This window comes from Ammodytes marinus (assembly GCF_949987685.1).
Source record: "Ammodytes marinus genome assembly, chromosome: 1".
Lineage (NCBI taxonomy): Eukaryota > Metazoa > Chordata > Actinopteri > Uranoscopiformes > Ammodytidae > Ammodytes > Ammodytes marinus.
This window is the reverse complement of record NC_137230.1, coordinates 27,258,190-27,274,616: the sequence shown is the minus strand read 5'-3', so window position 1 is coordinate 27,274,616 and position 16,427 is coordinate 27,258,190. Positions and strand designations below refer to the sequence as shown.

The following is a 16,427-nucleotide window of genomic DNA, read 5'->3' as shown; positions in this document are numbered from 1 at the left end:
CCAGGAATTTAAGAGAAAAGTTATTTGTCATACAGAAGGTATGTTTCGTTATTGAGCTTATAGTGGTGTTATTATTGGCAATGACATCCTTCTGTACAAAAACAATTGTTTGACAATCTTTTTTTCATACTTCGCTTAAACCAGTTTTGCAGTCTACCTTTTGTTTCGGAACATAGTTTGCATACCATGAAGCTCGCAAAGGATTGTGCCCACTTTATCCTACCAGCCTTTAAGTGTATATAAAGATGCAGAAGTGGTAGGGAATCAGACAGAGGAGAGGTTGGGGCAACATGGCTTCCACACTGGTGCTCGTTCTTCAGCTGCTCCTGGTCTCACTGGCATCTGCATCACATCAGTTTGGGGGAACTGTGACCTACAGCTACAAAGGAAGAAATCCTGATGGAACATTTAGGGTGAGAGAAACAAATTTTAATGACGTGCGTTAGAGAAAATGTGTGACTATGGTTACGCTGCCATATGACATAAATGTATATGGGTTTGATTATTCTGATCAAACTGATCAATTAAGTTCTGATACAACGTTAATTTAAATTGCATTTTATATACCTGTACTTTACTTATTAAATGTTTTTTTTATCTTGGAATCCTTTTTTTCTTCTTTTATTTTCAACCTATGTACTTATATAAATCTCATAATAATATTTTAGGCGTCTGAGCACATCGAAAAGAGCTGTATCAAATGTATTATTTTTACTCTGCAATGGCATTTTTAATAACAATCTTTCTGAAATTGTAAAAAGAAAAAGATAAGTTTGCAGGCTGCATGTCACCACAGCAGTCATCATACTTCGTATTTTTGTTGCAACATATAAAAACTTTATACCCAGATATATTCACGAGTAAAAATGAATAAAGGAAAGACGTATAATTGTATGGGTTGCTTTATAGAAACACTCACAGTTTCTTTACTTTTGAATCTGTCTTTCAGTCTTGCAGTTTCTCTTAACTGTCGGTGCCATCCCTGGTGTACCCTGAGAGTATAAATGATCATTTATCATTCATTCAAGACACACAAGTGACATTAAGATACACTTGCGTAATCCCTAAATTATATTTGGTTGTAACACCTTGTACCTTTCTTTGGTTTATTATTTGCCTTAAAAATAATGATTAGTCTGGAGGATCTTTTGAATGTAATTTAGGCTGTGCTGGTTAAGCTGTATTATTTTAACATTATTTTAGTTTTAATTTTTAATTTTCTTTGCCTTGTTCCTCCTATGATTCAAGGAGTAAAATCCTTGACATATTGCAAAGTCATTGGCTTCATGATTTTAAAAAAATGCTATGCGTTTTCAACCAAGATAAGACCTTTAACTACATTTATTGTTGTAGTTTATCAAATAATAAAAACAACACCGTTGTTACAATTAATAGTATTATTACAGTACGAGTGATATAAATGTTGTGTTCACAAAATATACAGAAATGTAGTATACAAAACATTTCTTAACTAAGTGCACTACTTTGGTTATTTTCTTCCACAGGTGGACATTCGCGACAGGGCAACATTTGATGGGTGTCAGTACTCTCACTACTGGAATTGTTACAGTGGCAACTGTGGATATACCAGCAGAAATGAGAGAGGTACGCTTGACAGGAGCACCAATGCACCGAAATATAACAGGCAATGGTGTGAAACTGAAACAGTCCGTACTCTCAAAGTCCCGAGCGACAAACCTTTTGAAATGAGGTGAGCTTTTCGTTTACTGAAATCGTAATAAGTATTTTTGCTGCTGTTCTTTGTATTTATGAGGTGTTTTCACACATATCAGTGCAGCGAGCTGTTGTTGGATCCAAACACGTAACGGGGTTAGTTCATGGAGACTACGCACTTCTCTTGATTTGGGAACAAGATCTGACACTGGACAACCCAACAGATCACCAGACATTGCAATTCTACCTTTCCTACGGTAAGTACCCTGCACTGAGCATGAAATGGGTAGGCTAAATATTGATAATTTAGTCTAAGCATCCTATGGAAAATGTCCAACTTTGATGCACCCATTAGTAATACATGTAGACACCATTGGAGCTTGATAGATGTTGTGAGTAAACGTTTTGCAAGTTTTTTTTTACTGGGATTGGTTCCTACAAAATGTCTGCAAACATAAACAGATGAATATCAGAATAATTTGGAAAATTAAATCAAAAGTAATATCCTATTTGAATAATAAAGGTGTTCATTTAGGCTTTGGGAAAAAAAAGGATTACCTCAAAAAGTTTAAAAGCCAGGAGATTTGAAATATCCTTTCGGTTGCAAAGGATTAACAAAAATAAATACATAAATAAACATACTTTTGATTTAAAGTAAACATTTGTGATTTTGCATATGACATGTAATAAACTCGACTAAAATACTAACTAATGTTGTGTATGTCTATTCAAGGGTGCCTCAGAACTGCCCACGGACATACAAGCTGATGTCATTTGATCCTGATGGGGACAAAGTTCAATGTAGATATGGAAATAGTAGAAATATAGACTGCAGCTCGTGCAACCCACCTTCAGGCTTTCACTTGGATCAGGTGAGTTTAAGAGTCAATTTCCTAATACATTGTACAATAGACTGGTGCTTTGCCTCACTAAACTACTTAATGTTCACATTGTTAGGACTCTTGCACATTACACTACAACAACACCAGTGCCGACCCCCGAGTTAATGCATTTGAGATGGTGGTGGAGGACTTCCCGCAAGGGCACATCACACTGGCCTACACAGACGGATCCCGGTCTTACAGGGCTCCATTGAATGCAAGGAGAAAGAGACAAGTTGTCAACCAATCTGCTTTACCATGGTGGTGGTCGCAATTGTACGGAACATCCACAACAATAGCACCATCCACAAGCGTACCCACAACCCCATGGTGGTGGTATTGGCAAAGACAATCCACAGTTGCCCCGACAACCACTACAGCTGCCCCGACAACCCCATGGTGGTGGTATTGGCAAAGACAATCCACAGTTGCCCCGACAACCACTACAGCTGCCCCGACAACCCCATGGCGGTGGTATTGGCATGGACAATCCACAACTGAACCAACATCCACAACCGTACCCACAACCCCATGGCGATGGTATTGGCAAAGACAATCCACAGTTGCCCCGACAACCACTACAGCTGCCCCGACAACCCCATGGTGGAGGTATTGGCATGGACAATCCACAACAGACCCGACAACCACCACAGCTGCTCCCACAACCCCATGGTGGTGGTATTGGCAAAGACAATCCACAACAGACCCGACAACCACCACAGCTGCCCAGACATCCACCACATCTGCTCCAACAACCACCACATCTGCTCCAACAACCCCATGGTGGTGGTATTGGCATGGACCTTCCACAACTGAACCAACATCCACAACCATACCCACAACCCCATGGTGGTGGTATTGGCAAAGACAATCCACAGCTGCCCCGACAACCACCAAAGCTGCTCCAACAACCACCACAGCTGCTTCATGGACCACCACTCCTCTTAGTGTACTCCCTTTGCAATTCTCCTTACTTGGTAAATTCGATTTTACCTGTCCTCATAATTTTCACATCACATTTTAAACTGGGCCAATCCACACTGAATCACATTGAAAAACCTGTTGCAGCACAAGCATGAAAGAACACGTTATAGTTTTTTTTAAATCAATGTTTAAGACTGCCTTGCCTTGCCTTCAATTCATCCTTTTATTTGTATTTGTTATTATTTTTTTTTATCTAGTGGACCCACCGGCTCCGTCATGTCAGGAAGGACAGTACTTGCCAAAGTTTGTGCAACCAACCCCTGAAAATGGAGCACGCATCCAAGCAGAGGTCAACAAAGAAGTGGAGATCAGAGTCAAAGCACAAGCTGCATACGCAACGTGAGAACCAACGTGATCAGTGTTCAGTGCAAAACATTCTTATCATTTCTGCAAGCAAGAAAAAAAAACTATAACGGAGAAATCTTCTTTTGTTTTTCATACAGTATTCATGATCTCATCATGAGTGGGCCACTGAATATCAGCAAGCACAGGACAACACATGAGGAGTTTGTCATTCGGTGGACGCCTGTCCCAGATGACCTTGGAGAACATTTTGCGATCTGCTTTGCTGTTGAATCAGTGACAGGGTGAGCCTTGGGTTAATTTCTTTCATGGCTGAATTAATATTTTATTGGAAAACCATGATTTAAAGCTCCCATATTATACACTTTTCGGTACTATAATACACTATATTATATGGTCTTAGTCGTCCCTAATACGTTTTTCTTTAATTGTTTGCTGAGAAAAACTTTCAGATAATTTATTGTACTATGCTGATGTTCAGCTAATCTCACAATGGCCTATTTTTTTAAAAGAGCTGCAGCTCCCCTCGTAAATATACAATCTTTGAGCTGCCCCCGCCCCCTGTCCGGAAGCGAAGCCAGATATGCCTCGCCCTCTGTCTGTCAGGGCCGTGGACCAATAAGAAATAGGGGTGTGGGCTGCGCAGTGGAAGCTTCTGGCTTTCCAGTTTGTGAGGTCAGAAAAGGGGAAAATTCTGACTGGAGTATATTGGGGGGGGAGGGTTGGGGGTTTCAGAAAGGGGGAGAGTGAGAACAGGAGAGATTGTTATTTTTTTAAATTTTTTGGCAGTCTCTAGGCACACCGTGGACCCATGGATATGTTAGAACACATTTAAAAAGTGCATTTAGCATAATATGTGACCTTTAACTTTTTGCACATTTTGCAGGTCTTCTGTAAGCGTTCAAACGACACAGCACCATCACCATTCTAACCCATCTTCACAGTAAGTAACATTTCTGTGTTTAGTCTTTTGAAAACTGTATCTCTCAGCAACAAGGTAAAGGGCATTGCCCTAGGCTGAGAGATGACAATGAATAATGCTGTTAGCAAATAACGAAACCTATTGAGCTGCCAAGATTCAAAAGTAGATACAATTATTTATCAAAGTTATGAAGGCAGAAGCAAATGTGTATCACTAGCTAGGAAATTCAAAAGCTAATAACATTTGCATTTTCAAACTAAAACTGAGGTCTTTAGATCCTTTTTCAAGATTGCTAGGATGACTCTGCCAATGAATCCAAGGGACAGGAACATCTTGTTAAAATACCCTAATACCCTAAACCTTTGCCACTTAACTATAATTAGGAGAGAGATTTTAAAAACTGACAAACCATCCTTATGATTTATGGTAACAGGCTTTCATTGCCTCAGTTAAAGTGTTAAAAAAAGTTCACGGCTGCCTTTCAGGTCTGGCATCTATCAGTCCGAGATGAGGTGTGTTCTGGTGGAGATACGGAAGGAGCAAGGTGAGATATATCAATATGTAAATATCAACATTTTGTAATGTAATTACAACTCTAATGGTGTATAAATTCACAAAATACTGAATATCACATGCTGAATACTCTCCTAAAGTGCCAAAGACTGACTACATGACTGGTGCACATTTGAGAACATTTGTTTTGGCTGCAGCTAAGCAAGTAAAAGTAAAATGCTGTGGTTTGCTCATTAACCCCCGGGGCTTTGTCACAATGGGGTTGTATGACTACTTCAGTGACTTCCACCAGGGAAATTGACAACGATCCCCCATCAGCCTCAAGCTCTGCCAAATCAAATCAGTTTTATTTATATAGCCCAAAATTACAAATAAATTTGTCTCGGTGGACTTTACATTTCATACAATATGATATATGATACAATATGATACAGTATGATACAATATGACACCCTGCCCTTACACCCTTAGCTCGGCTGAGAAAAAACTCCCAGTAAAAACCCTTTACCGGGAATAAAAAATTGAAGAAATCTCAGGGAGAGTCGACAGAGTAAGGGATCCCTCTCCCAGGACGGACATACTGCAATAGATGTCATAAGTAGAGAAAATCACGAAGGAATTTGATCATTGACCAGGTGATTACATGGTAATACTAAGTAAAGTGCGAATAGTGTGGATGCAGGAAGACTTCAGATGCAGCCAGAGGATCCACACCGTCTCGTCTCCACCAGGGAAAACTAAGGTTTCCATCGCCGGGATTACATCCCACGTCTCCAGGTGGCGCCCTTGACCACTGCACATCATTCGCGTTGATGGTCCAATTCTCAGATAAAACCGGAGGGGGGACCAGATCCACACCGTCTCGTCACGACCAAGGGAAACTGGAAGAGGACAGACAGGCAACCAATGAGCAAGGCAAAAATGAATTTATAAAGATTGAACAAGCAAGCGAGTAGAAAGAGTACTATCCTGATGTGAAGCAATAGCAAACGGGGAGCATCCATTCCTAGGACAGCTGATTCCACACAGAACTCGGAGTCAGTCGAGTAGCATGGAGAGTGCTTGGTAGACGGAGGGAGAGAACCCCCGGGGCAACGCTCAACCAATCATGGAAGATAAACAAAAGAGAACAAATGTCAGAGAAATGGTATCAGTTATGCAATTAGCGTCGGCAGTACAATTCTCAGTGGGAGGACAGCCGGTACTCAGGCCCAGACAAACCGAGACCGAGGCAGCTCCTCAGGATGATAATAATAACGCTATAACAATGCGAACACAATTAACATTAAAATTACATTGATCACACTCTACCGTTCCCCAACGACACACAATCGGCGCCAGCCCCCCAGACCCAGAGCCTGCCCCCCAGCACCCCGCCCCCAGAGAGCACGCCCCAGTGCGGCACTAGTCCAGAGGAGGACCGGGGCCATAGATAGAGAATAGAGTATAGAATAGGGAAATAGCGAAATACACCGCTGCCACGAGGAGCAACCACTGCCGAATCCCCCGGAGGGGCGGCCCGTACAGCCCCACTCAGGCCCGCCGGACCGGCCATGCCCAGCCCACGAGGCAAGGCCAGAGGTGCCAGGCACAAAGGGCGCGACGCATCCGCCGCCGCCATCGGCACACCCAGAGCTAGGAAGGGCCGGAGGAGCACCGACGCCGGGCAGCGAAACACAGACGCCAACAGCGACGCCACAGGGCTGACCGCCAGGCAGGGGTAAATGATTAAAGGTCACATATTATGCTAAATGCACTTTTTAAATGTGTTCTAACATATCCATGGGTCCACGGTGTGCCTAGAGACTGCCAAAAAATTTAAAAAAATAACAATCTCTCCTGTTCTCACTCTCCCCCTTTCTGAAACCCCCAACCCTCCCCCCCAATATACTCCAGTCAGAATTTTCCCCTTTTCTGACCTCACAAACTGGAAAGCCAGAAGCTTCCACTGCGCAGCCCACACCCCTATTTCTTATTGGTCCACGGCCCTGACAGACAGAGGGCGAGGCATATCTGGCTTCGCTTCCGGACAGGGGGCGGGGGCAGCTCAAAGATTGTATATTTACGAGGGGAGCTGCAGCTCTTTTAAAAAAATAGGCCATTGTGAGATTAGCTGAACATCAGCATAGTACAATAAATTATCTGAAAGTTTTTCTCAGCAAACAATTAAAGAAAAACGTATTAGGGACGACTAAGACCATATAATATAGTGTATTATAGTACCGAAAAGTGTATAATATGGGAGCTTTAAAACAGTTTAAAAACAGTTAAAACGCAAATTGCATAGATTGCTTCTATCACCCGCGTCAAACGATTAAAAACATCGCAGTACCCACCTACCAGTGCACCAATTACACAATCTGCACCCGATGCCCCATTTCCACCCTACCCAACGGTCCAGTCAGGCAGTGGCACGGCGCCACTGCAGACGCCTGAGCACGCACCCCGACACCACCACCCCCCCGGCCACCCCCAGCCCAGGGCACACCAATGACAGCGGCAGGCAGCGCCGCCGCCCCAGCGCCCCACCCCCAGCCCAACCCCGTCTGCCTCCAACATAGAAGGTGTGTAATGGCGCTTTTCCACCGCATGGTATCAGCTCGACTCGACTCGACTCAACTCGCATTTTTGGCGTTTCCACCGCAATTTCATGGTACCTGGTACCTGCTAGCGGCTGCTTTTTTAGTATCGCCTTGCTCTAGGGTCCAAGCGAGCTGAGTCGAGCTAAAAGGTGACGTCGGCAGACGGCCGGCCGCTGATTGGCCAGAGACTACCGTCTGCCGGCTTCATTCTGTTGATTATTCTCCCCTTGATTCTCAACAACTCTCCGGGACTTTTATGTGTATTTTGTCTCGCCGCGTGCAGCCTTCTTTGGCTCGCTTTCATTTGATTTGCATCACAGACCCGATTTTTTTCTCTCCATATATTCGCTAAGCTCACCCAGTTGTGTTGGCTGTTGGGGAAGTTACTTTGAACATACGAGAGGAGACATAGCAGCTAGGCTAAATAGCCTATAGCAGCAAGCTGGGACAGACATGATAGCGAGCGATTACATTACAAGCCTCGGACTGCACTGATTACCTCAATAAAATATTCAGGCTGAGACACGGCTTGCATTTGAAAACACGTATCCTGAAACAAGCACTTAACAGTCAACTTTATCATGCCGTGTTTACGTGCATAGGGATGTACGTGACGCATCCCTACAGCTGTGTGGCAGTCACACATCAGGACACAAACCCTCCCTTTTAACGGCCCGTAGCAATATTATTCTACTTCTTTTAGCAAACAGATACAAGGGGAGTATTTTCTTAAACATTTCTCATCCGTGTTTTTGGCGGTTGGTTCAGTTAATAGTGCAACAACTGCTCGTAATTTCTGCTTTGCTACTTGACTCCGGAGTTGGCTTTCAGCCCCTTACGACAACCCCGCCCACGTTCAGGAGGTACTATTTTCGGTGGAAAACGACCCGTGCTGCTACCAAACCAAGTTAAACTGAGTCGAGTTGAGTCGAGTCGAGCTACATTTGCGGTGGAAAAGCGCCATTAGTCAGATTCAGGAGTTCAACAGCGTTCCATCCTTACTGTACACAGCCCTTTACAAACAGATGGTGATCAGTGGACAGCTCCACCCCTCTCTTTACCGAGTGTCCCAAACATACCAAAAACCAAACTCAAACAACCAAAACATTAGTATACAAGATGTATCAATATAAAACATTTATAATTACATATATAATATACAAAATAATTGCTGCTGTATGAAGCAGTACTTCCAAGCCTCATAAGGTCTAAAATAGCCATATCTTTTGCCATAGTTAAATCCAATGTGATCTGCACTGAGTCCACAATGACAGTGGAGGTTGAGAAATCTTCATTCCCTGGACTCCATGAGGATCATTTGCGGCTCAATGACCCCAGCAACACCGCCTGCAGCCTCCAGAGACACTCCAACAGCACTCACATCATCGCTGTCATCCCACTCAACGCTTGTGGCACTCAGATCGAGGTAACAAAGTGTTACTTTTCCTTTTTTTTTGACATCACTTTATTTTACTATAAAGAAAACCTGTCTTTAAAAGGTGAAGTAAGCAGTTTATTTATTTTAATATAACTGTTAAATCGTTTATTCTTACAGTAATCACTAACACGATGTGCGCGTTTCATAAAGCCAATCTCTTAATCAGCTGCTCTGCATGTAATCAGCAATTAAACTTTATGTAGTATCCCGGAATTTTATCCAATCACAAGAGAGAATGCTACAAACCGACACCCGTCTCACTGCCGGTGCACGTGCAGAGCAACAGACGGGTGAATGTGTATGCGCCTACAATGGCGGAGCAGGTAAAAATCCTTCCCAATGTCTGTTTTGATGGTTTTTATCATGTTTTATCACACTTATGGATCTGAGATGATGCTAGATAACTTGCTGCTCGAAGACCGCAGTGCATTAATGTGGTGACGTAGGGACGAGCGAGGGGACTGCTAACTGCAGTAACTGACAGGAAGTTAGCTAAACTGAATTTTTTTTACAGAAAGTGAAGAAAAAGGAATATTAGACTGTTCAAAAAAATAGCAGTGTCTGCATTTTTCTTTAAAACTCAAACATTTACTGTATCAACTGAAAAATGCATGAAGATTTAGCTTTCCTATGAATCACTGAACTAATATTTAGTTGTATAACCTCTGTTTCTGAGAACTGCTTCACATCTGTGTTGCAGGGAGCCTACCAACTTATGGCACCTTGGCTTGAATTCAGTGTTTGGGGGTCGTCTGACAAACTGTCTGCGGCCCCTATTCACGCCACAGTACACTTTGAAGACAGTGAAGCATGGTGGCGCAGACATCATGTTATGGGGATGTTTCTCATACTATGGTGTCGGGTCTATTTATCGCATAGCATGGATCATGGATCAATTTGGATACATTTAAATACTCGAAGAGGTCATGTTGCCTTATGTTGAAGAGGAAATGCCCTTGAAATGGGTGTTCCAACAAGTCAACGACCCCAAACACACCAGTAAGCGAACAAGATCTTGGTTCCAGACCAACAAGAGTAACGTTATGGAGTGGCCAGCCCAATCCCTGGACCTTAATCCAATAGAAAACCTATGTGGTGACATCAAAAATTCTGTTTTTGAGGCAAAACCAAGAAATGCAGAGGAATTATTGAATGTTGTCCAATCATCCTGGGCTGAAACACCTGTTCACAGGTGCCATAAATTGGTCGGCTCCCTGCAACACAGATGTTTTTTTTTAAAGATATTTTTTGGGCATTTTTATGCTTTATTGATAGTGCAGAGAGACAGAGGTGAAATGGGGCAGAGAGGGGAGTGACATGCAGAGAACGACCGCGGGCGGGAATCGAACCCGGGTATGCTGCTGGGCCCGGCCCGGGAGGGGGACGCCTTACCGACTTAGCTAAAGGCGCCCCCCCACCTGCAACACAGATGTGAAGCAGTTCTCAGAAACAGAGGTTATACAACTAAATATTAGTTCAGTGATTCATAGGAAAGCTAAATCTTCATGCATTTTTCAGTTGATAAATGTTTGAGTTGTAAAGAAAAATGCAGACACTGCTATTTTTTTGAACAGTCTAATATTCCTTCTTCTTCACTTTCTGTAAAGATGAAGAAACATTTGACAATTGTTTCTTCATATTTGGAGTAGGGCTGCAACTAACGATTATTTTGATAATCGATTAATCTGTCGATTATTTTCTCGATTAATCGATTTTTAATCGATTAGTGTTTTGGTCCGTAAAATGTCAGAAAATGGTGAAAAATGTTGATACATTTTCCAAAGCCCATGTTGACGTCCTCAAATGTATTGTTATGTCCAAAACACACAGATATTTCAGTTTACTGTCATAATAGGATTAAAGAAACCAGAAAATATTCATACCTGACAAGCTGAAATCAGAGAATTTGGACATTTTTTATCAACAAATAACTCAAAACGATTAATCGATTATCAAAATAGTTTGCGATTATTTTAATAATCGATTAATAATGGATTCATCGATTAATCGTTGCAGCTCTAATTTGGAGTTGGAATTGAATGTGCAATGTCCCCAATATATTTGCGTATATGGAAATAAAAGCTATTATTAGGATTTTAATCTTTACTCAATTTTTTAAACACACTGCTATTATTTTGAACACAACTGTATATAAATAAACTTGCCTTGCCTTACTATTTATTCTGCAGGAAGATGATGAGAACCTAATTTTCAAAAATGTAATCACCACGGCCGACAACATCGAAGACCTGATCACCAGGAAACACCTCCTGGAAGTGCAGTTCTACTGCCAGTACCCCAAACGAGGGAACGCGACACTGGGCTTCACAGCACATAGGCAGAATGTCACAGTGTGGGAGAGAGGCTTCGGCACATTCACCTACCAGTTTGAGTTCTATCCCAACAACCAATTCCAAACCATGATGGATCCCAATAACTACCCCCTAGTGTATGACATAGGGAGCAGGATTTACATGGAGATGGAGGCCACCTCTTCAGTCAACAACACTGAGCTGTTTGTGCTGTCCTGCACAGCTGCACCATATGACAACCCAGACTATTGGCCAAAGTACTACATCATTGAAAATGGGTAGGAATGAGTACACCCTCTAGTGGCAACAGAGCACACGTTGCTTGTTCATGAGAGGTTTGCAACTGAATTGCCTGACTCATTGCTCATAGGTGTGAATGATTGTCTGTAACACAATCTTTGCCCCATGTTTATATCCACTTGCCCAGTTGTAGATAATGTATGGATAGATGAACATTTAATGTGTTTTTGAGTTTCACCTGGGCCTGGACCTCATCTTACCTATGTTATCAACTGTAAGGAATGAAGTTACAGAGGATTTTTTTTCTTTTTTTTTCGACCAGGTGTACAAAGGACTTGACTGTTGAAATCTATTCCCCTGCCCACAAGAGACAATTCAGGTTCAGTGTGGAGGCCTTCGCATTCATTGGCTTGCATGACCAGGTATAGAATGGACTAAGTGGTTAGACTATAAAGTACCTGCAACTGTCAATGTGATCTATCTAAATCCCACCATTAATAGGTCCAGTTTTTTTTATCTGAGTTTTAGTAAGTGTTATCTAAGGCACACCTATTGGGGTACACAGGTGCATAGTTATGAAATAATTTCGAAAAAGGTTGAATTCCTGTGCACATTTAGCACTAACTTTATAAAAGGTATCACATTCTCAATGAAAAAAAAATACCCTTGCATGACCCAAGGATATTTTTTAATCAACTTTTTATGTGATAATTGTCTCAGGTGTGTTAGAATTATCTGACATATATGTTGACATTTTGTCTGGTTGTGACCTGTAGCTCGAGTATAGAGAAGTTGTTGCGGTTTCACATTGTTAATTTCATGCATAATGATCATGACTATAATATATCACATCTTGAATAAACTAAGAAAAACTAAGACAAACGAAAAATGTACAAACATGAAATTAAGGAGGATGGGGAGCGCTCGTGGCACATTGGTCAGAGCGTCCCCCTAGAGCAGGGGTGTCAAACTCATTTTGGTTCGAGGGCCACATACAGCCTCTCTGATCTCAGGTGGGCCGGACTAGTAAAATAATGGCAAAATAACTCCAAATCCCTAACTTTGTTTTTCAGTAATATGCTTTATCACTCAGCCTACATTTGTAACCTACATTATCACGGATCACAAGGGATCTCTGTACCCCCCAGGAAATGTCTTAGTAAAGGTTGCTGCTGGCCATGGGAATAGGAGGTGCGGCGCGAAGCGCCGCAGCAAAAATTTTGGGGGTATTTTGCTCAAAGATGCCAATGTGCACTAATGAAATAAACAACTGTTTATTTGAATACACAAATACAACAGGCACTGACCTTACAGTTGTCCAATTTTGTTTATTATATGTACAGGTACACATTTTGTGCAAACATGCAGACTGTACAAAATACAATTAAATAAAAGTGCAACTTCTACTGTTTTGATTTATTTTTAAATACAGAGGTTATTGGTTGTTTTGGAATTTGTTTTTCCCAATTTAAAACATAAAAATAAAGCAGCATTGAAAATTAGGAAATAAATCTTGTAGGCCTACACTAGCATGCTCCTGCTCGTTTTGCGCACACAGAGCCACAGACACACCGCGCTTGCTAGTACATTAATTGTTCAGCACTAAAAATAAAAATAGTTTTATTTTTATTAAAAAGTAATCAAATAAATGTACTAAAAATAAAAATGTTTTTTTTTTTTGGTTTTTACTTTGCCATAAAGCACTGTAGGAAACATTAATAGCGGTGAAGCAGGATTGCCATTTACCATTTACCACGTTGCTAAAATGTGCTTTTTTTATTTAGGCTGCCCCCTAGCGGCAGGAGTGAGCATTTCGGTTATTTCTTTAAAAATTCATAACTCCTCACAGGAATGGGCTAGAGACTTACTTTTTTTTTGACATACTCAGAAATTTATGCTCTACAGGTCGCGGGCCTGATCAAATCATCTCGCGGGCCGGATCCGGCCCGCGGGCCGTATGTTTGACACCCCTGCCCTAGAGGCTCAGGCCTCGCAGCAGACCTGTGTTAAAATCCGACCCGGGTCAGTTCTCTGCATGTCTTCCCCTAATATTCATTGCCCCGTTTTAACTCTCTCACTCCAAAATCTTTAAAAAAAAAATATAAAAAATAATATGAGATAGAAAAGCACTGACTGGCATGAAGAAGCAAAGTGGAGCAGAGGTTTGATCTTGTATGTGGGATCTCTGACAACAACTCTGCTATTGTCCATGAAAAGAGACATATGTATTTCTGTTCATTTAATGACAGCGTGTCCTGTTGCATTCAGGTGTACATTAGCTGTGAAGTCCTGATGTGTGAAGCAGGGAAACCCAACACCAGGTGCTCACAGGGATGTACCAACTCCACAAGCTCAGGCAGCCACCAGCATCACCACCACAAGAGAGAGATTGTCACTCAGAGTGCAACACACTTCGTTTCCCAGGGTCCCCTGCGCTTAAGGAGATCAGAAGAGAGGACTGGAAGCCCAGGTATGAAATCAAGGAGTGTTTTCTTATCTTCCTTGTTTTAGCACCAGATAGACTTTGGACGACAAGATTTAATTCACATTTAATCTTTTCTTTCCTTCAGCCATGAACCTGAATCTGAACCTGGTATTCATCGCTGGATGTCTTCTTGCAGCAGTTGGCATGATCAGTGCAGTGGCCATGTACAAAACCAGAATGTCCAGGCTGAAATACCAACCTCTGCCCACATTTGAAAGTTAAAACAGCAATGTTTGCAGAATATTTTATATTTACATCTTTTAGAAATGTCTACATATATTCATATACACTTAAAAAGTTGTATAAACAACATTGAAGGGATGATTAAATAGTACTGCAGCTGCTGGGTGATTGTTAAACTGTGCTGTGATGTTTACTGCTGTCATGGCTTTATAACTGCTTCTACTATTTGTATTACAGTAGGATTTATAACAAGTATGTTTATTTGTTTGGTAGTGTGAGGGAAATGCCTGTTGTAAATTATAATCATGTGTAATCATGTGTTATGATCATATATTCGTAAAATAATGTTTGAGATATAGGAAACTAAATACAAGTTCATTCATTGTAAAAGAGTTTGGCCTGGAGTGGATTTGACCACATCCTGAATATGTGTGTTAAACAGATGATTGACAGTTTTGGTGTTATGAGATACGCCTGGAATAGTTGAGATACAATTAATAAAGGGTGATTAAGAATTATGTGAAGCAATCCCTTGGAATCATTTACACACTGGGTTGTCTACAGTTAATGTGTGTTCATTCTAGGCACTGCTGAGAAGAGACCGCCTTTCATCAATAAATTCTGCAGTCCTGTTTGTCAATGCTGATTATGGCTCTTGCTTACGATCAATAAAAGTGTAAAAACAATAGGACTAGTGCGTCATCTGGTATTTAGTTACAAACTCTCATCTGCACAAACTGCTATTCCAATTTCCACAACAATGTGGGGGCTCAGCCACGATAACTGACTCAAGGATTGAGATTGAAAGAAATTGACAGGTCAACTGCGCATAACCGGAGACTGGGTGGGTCCCATAACCCAAGCATCTCCCTAGTGTAGGATTGTAATTGACCTGAATGCATGAGGTTCACCCATGTTTTTATCAGTTACTGGGTCCATATATTTGGACCCAGGGATCGGATGCATCTCACTTGCACTTTCCTCCCCTTGACCCATACTTAAAATCCACTGCCATATACCTGGGTGTACAAATTCACAGTGAGTTAAAATTTGACAGAAAGATTAACTCAGTAGTCAAATCTACCTTTTTTCAGCTGAGAGTTTTATCCAAGGTCAATTCCTTTTTATCTTATAATGATTTTGAACGACTTTAACATGCTTTTATCTCCTCACGATCAGACTAATTAGTAATGTTTGTGGCTGGCTCAGAATGCCGCAGCCAGTCTTTTAACAGGTAAAAATAGGGCAGAACACATAACCCCTGTGCTTGCCCGCCTTCACTGGCTCCCTGTGCATTTTAGGTTTGATTTTAACACATTATTGTTTGTTTACACATATCTAAATGGGGGGGAGGGGCTATTGATGTAAAATATGCTGCACTGCACCTACTGTATATAGCAGCACTTTTACACTTATCTCCTGATTATCATCAAATTGCACCAGCTATAATAAAGCATGAGCTGTCTAAGAATCAAACATTTTGATATAACAATGCAACAGGAGGAATGTCACAGTGGTTAGGCGTACTGATGATCTCAGATTTATGGGAAGGCGAATGTGAAAGTATGTCTACCACATTAGTACGTGACTTAAGACTCAGGACTATCTTTGTCTTCGCTGTCAGTAAGGTGCAGTCACACAAACAATCGCACCTTGTGAAACAGCAAACTTTTCCAGTCAATAACTTAGGTGTGACCGCAAAGTGCTTAATGTAGCTCAGCACAGTTGTTGTGTAATTCTCATAGTTATTCTTACATTGGTGGGATAATAATAATGACAATTGATACACTTTGGTTTAGACTTTTAAGTTCTTCTCAGGACAACTTAGAAAATGGCTATTGAGAATAAGCCAGTCGTAATACATTCACTACATGTTGAAATTTGGAACAAACATGTGACCAAAGTTGCAG

At 41.5% G+C, this 16,427-nt stretch overlaps 1 protein-coding gene across 1 annotated transcript; it reads left to right on the top strand.

Annotated features, from left to right (window-relative positions):
* Positions 1 to 290: 290 nt before the first annotated feature.
* Positions 291 to 15,018, top strand: LOC307251394 (uncharacterized protein; the record flags this gene model as incomplete). Its single annotated transcript, XM_080028759.1, has 18 exons — positions 291 to 413; positions 1,506 to 1,711; positions 1,794 to 1,931; positions 2,408 to 2,546; positions 2,632 to 2,750; positions 2,855 to 3,026; positions 3,108 to 3,344; positions 3,763 to 3,878; positions 3,983 to 4,126; positions 4,729 to 4,785; positions 5,250 to 5,308; positions 6,763 to 6,997; positions 7,679 to 7,821; positions 9,095 to 9,285; positions 11,487 to 11,887; positions 12,172 to 12,271; positions 14,118 to 14,319; positions 14,420 to 15,018. The coding sequence occupies 18 exons, from the start codon at positions 291 to 293 to the stop codon at positions 14,554 to 14,556; spliced, it is 2,919 nt and encodes a 972-aa protein (XP_079884885.1). The 3' UTR covers positions 14,557 to 15,018.
* Between the last annotated feature and the right edge of the window lie 1,409 nt (positions 15,019 to 16,427).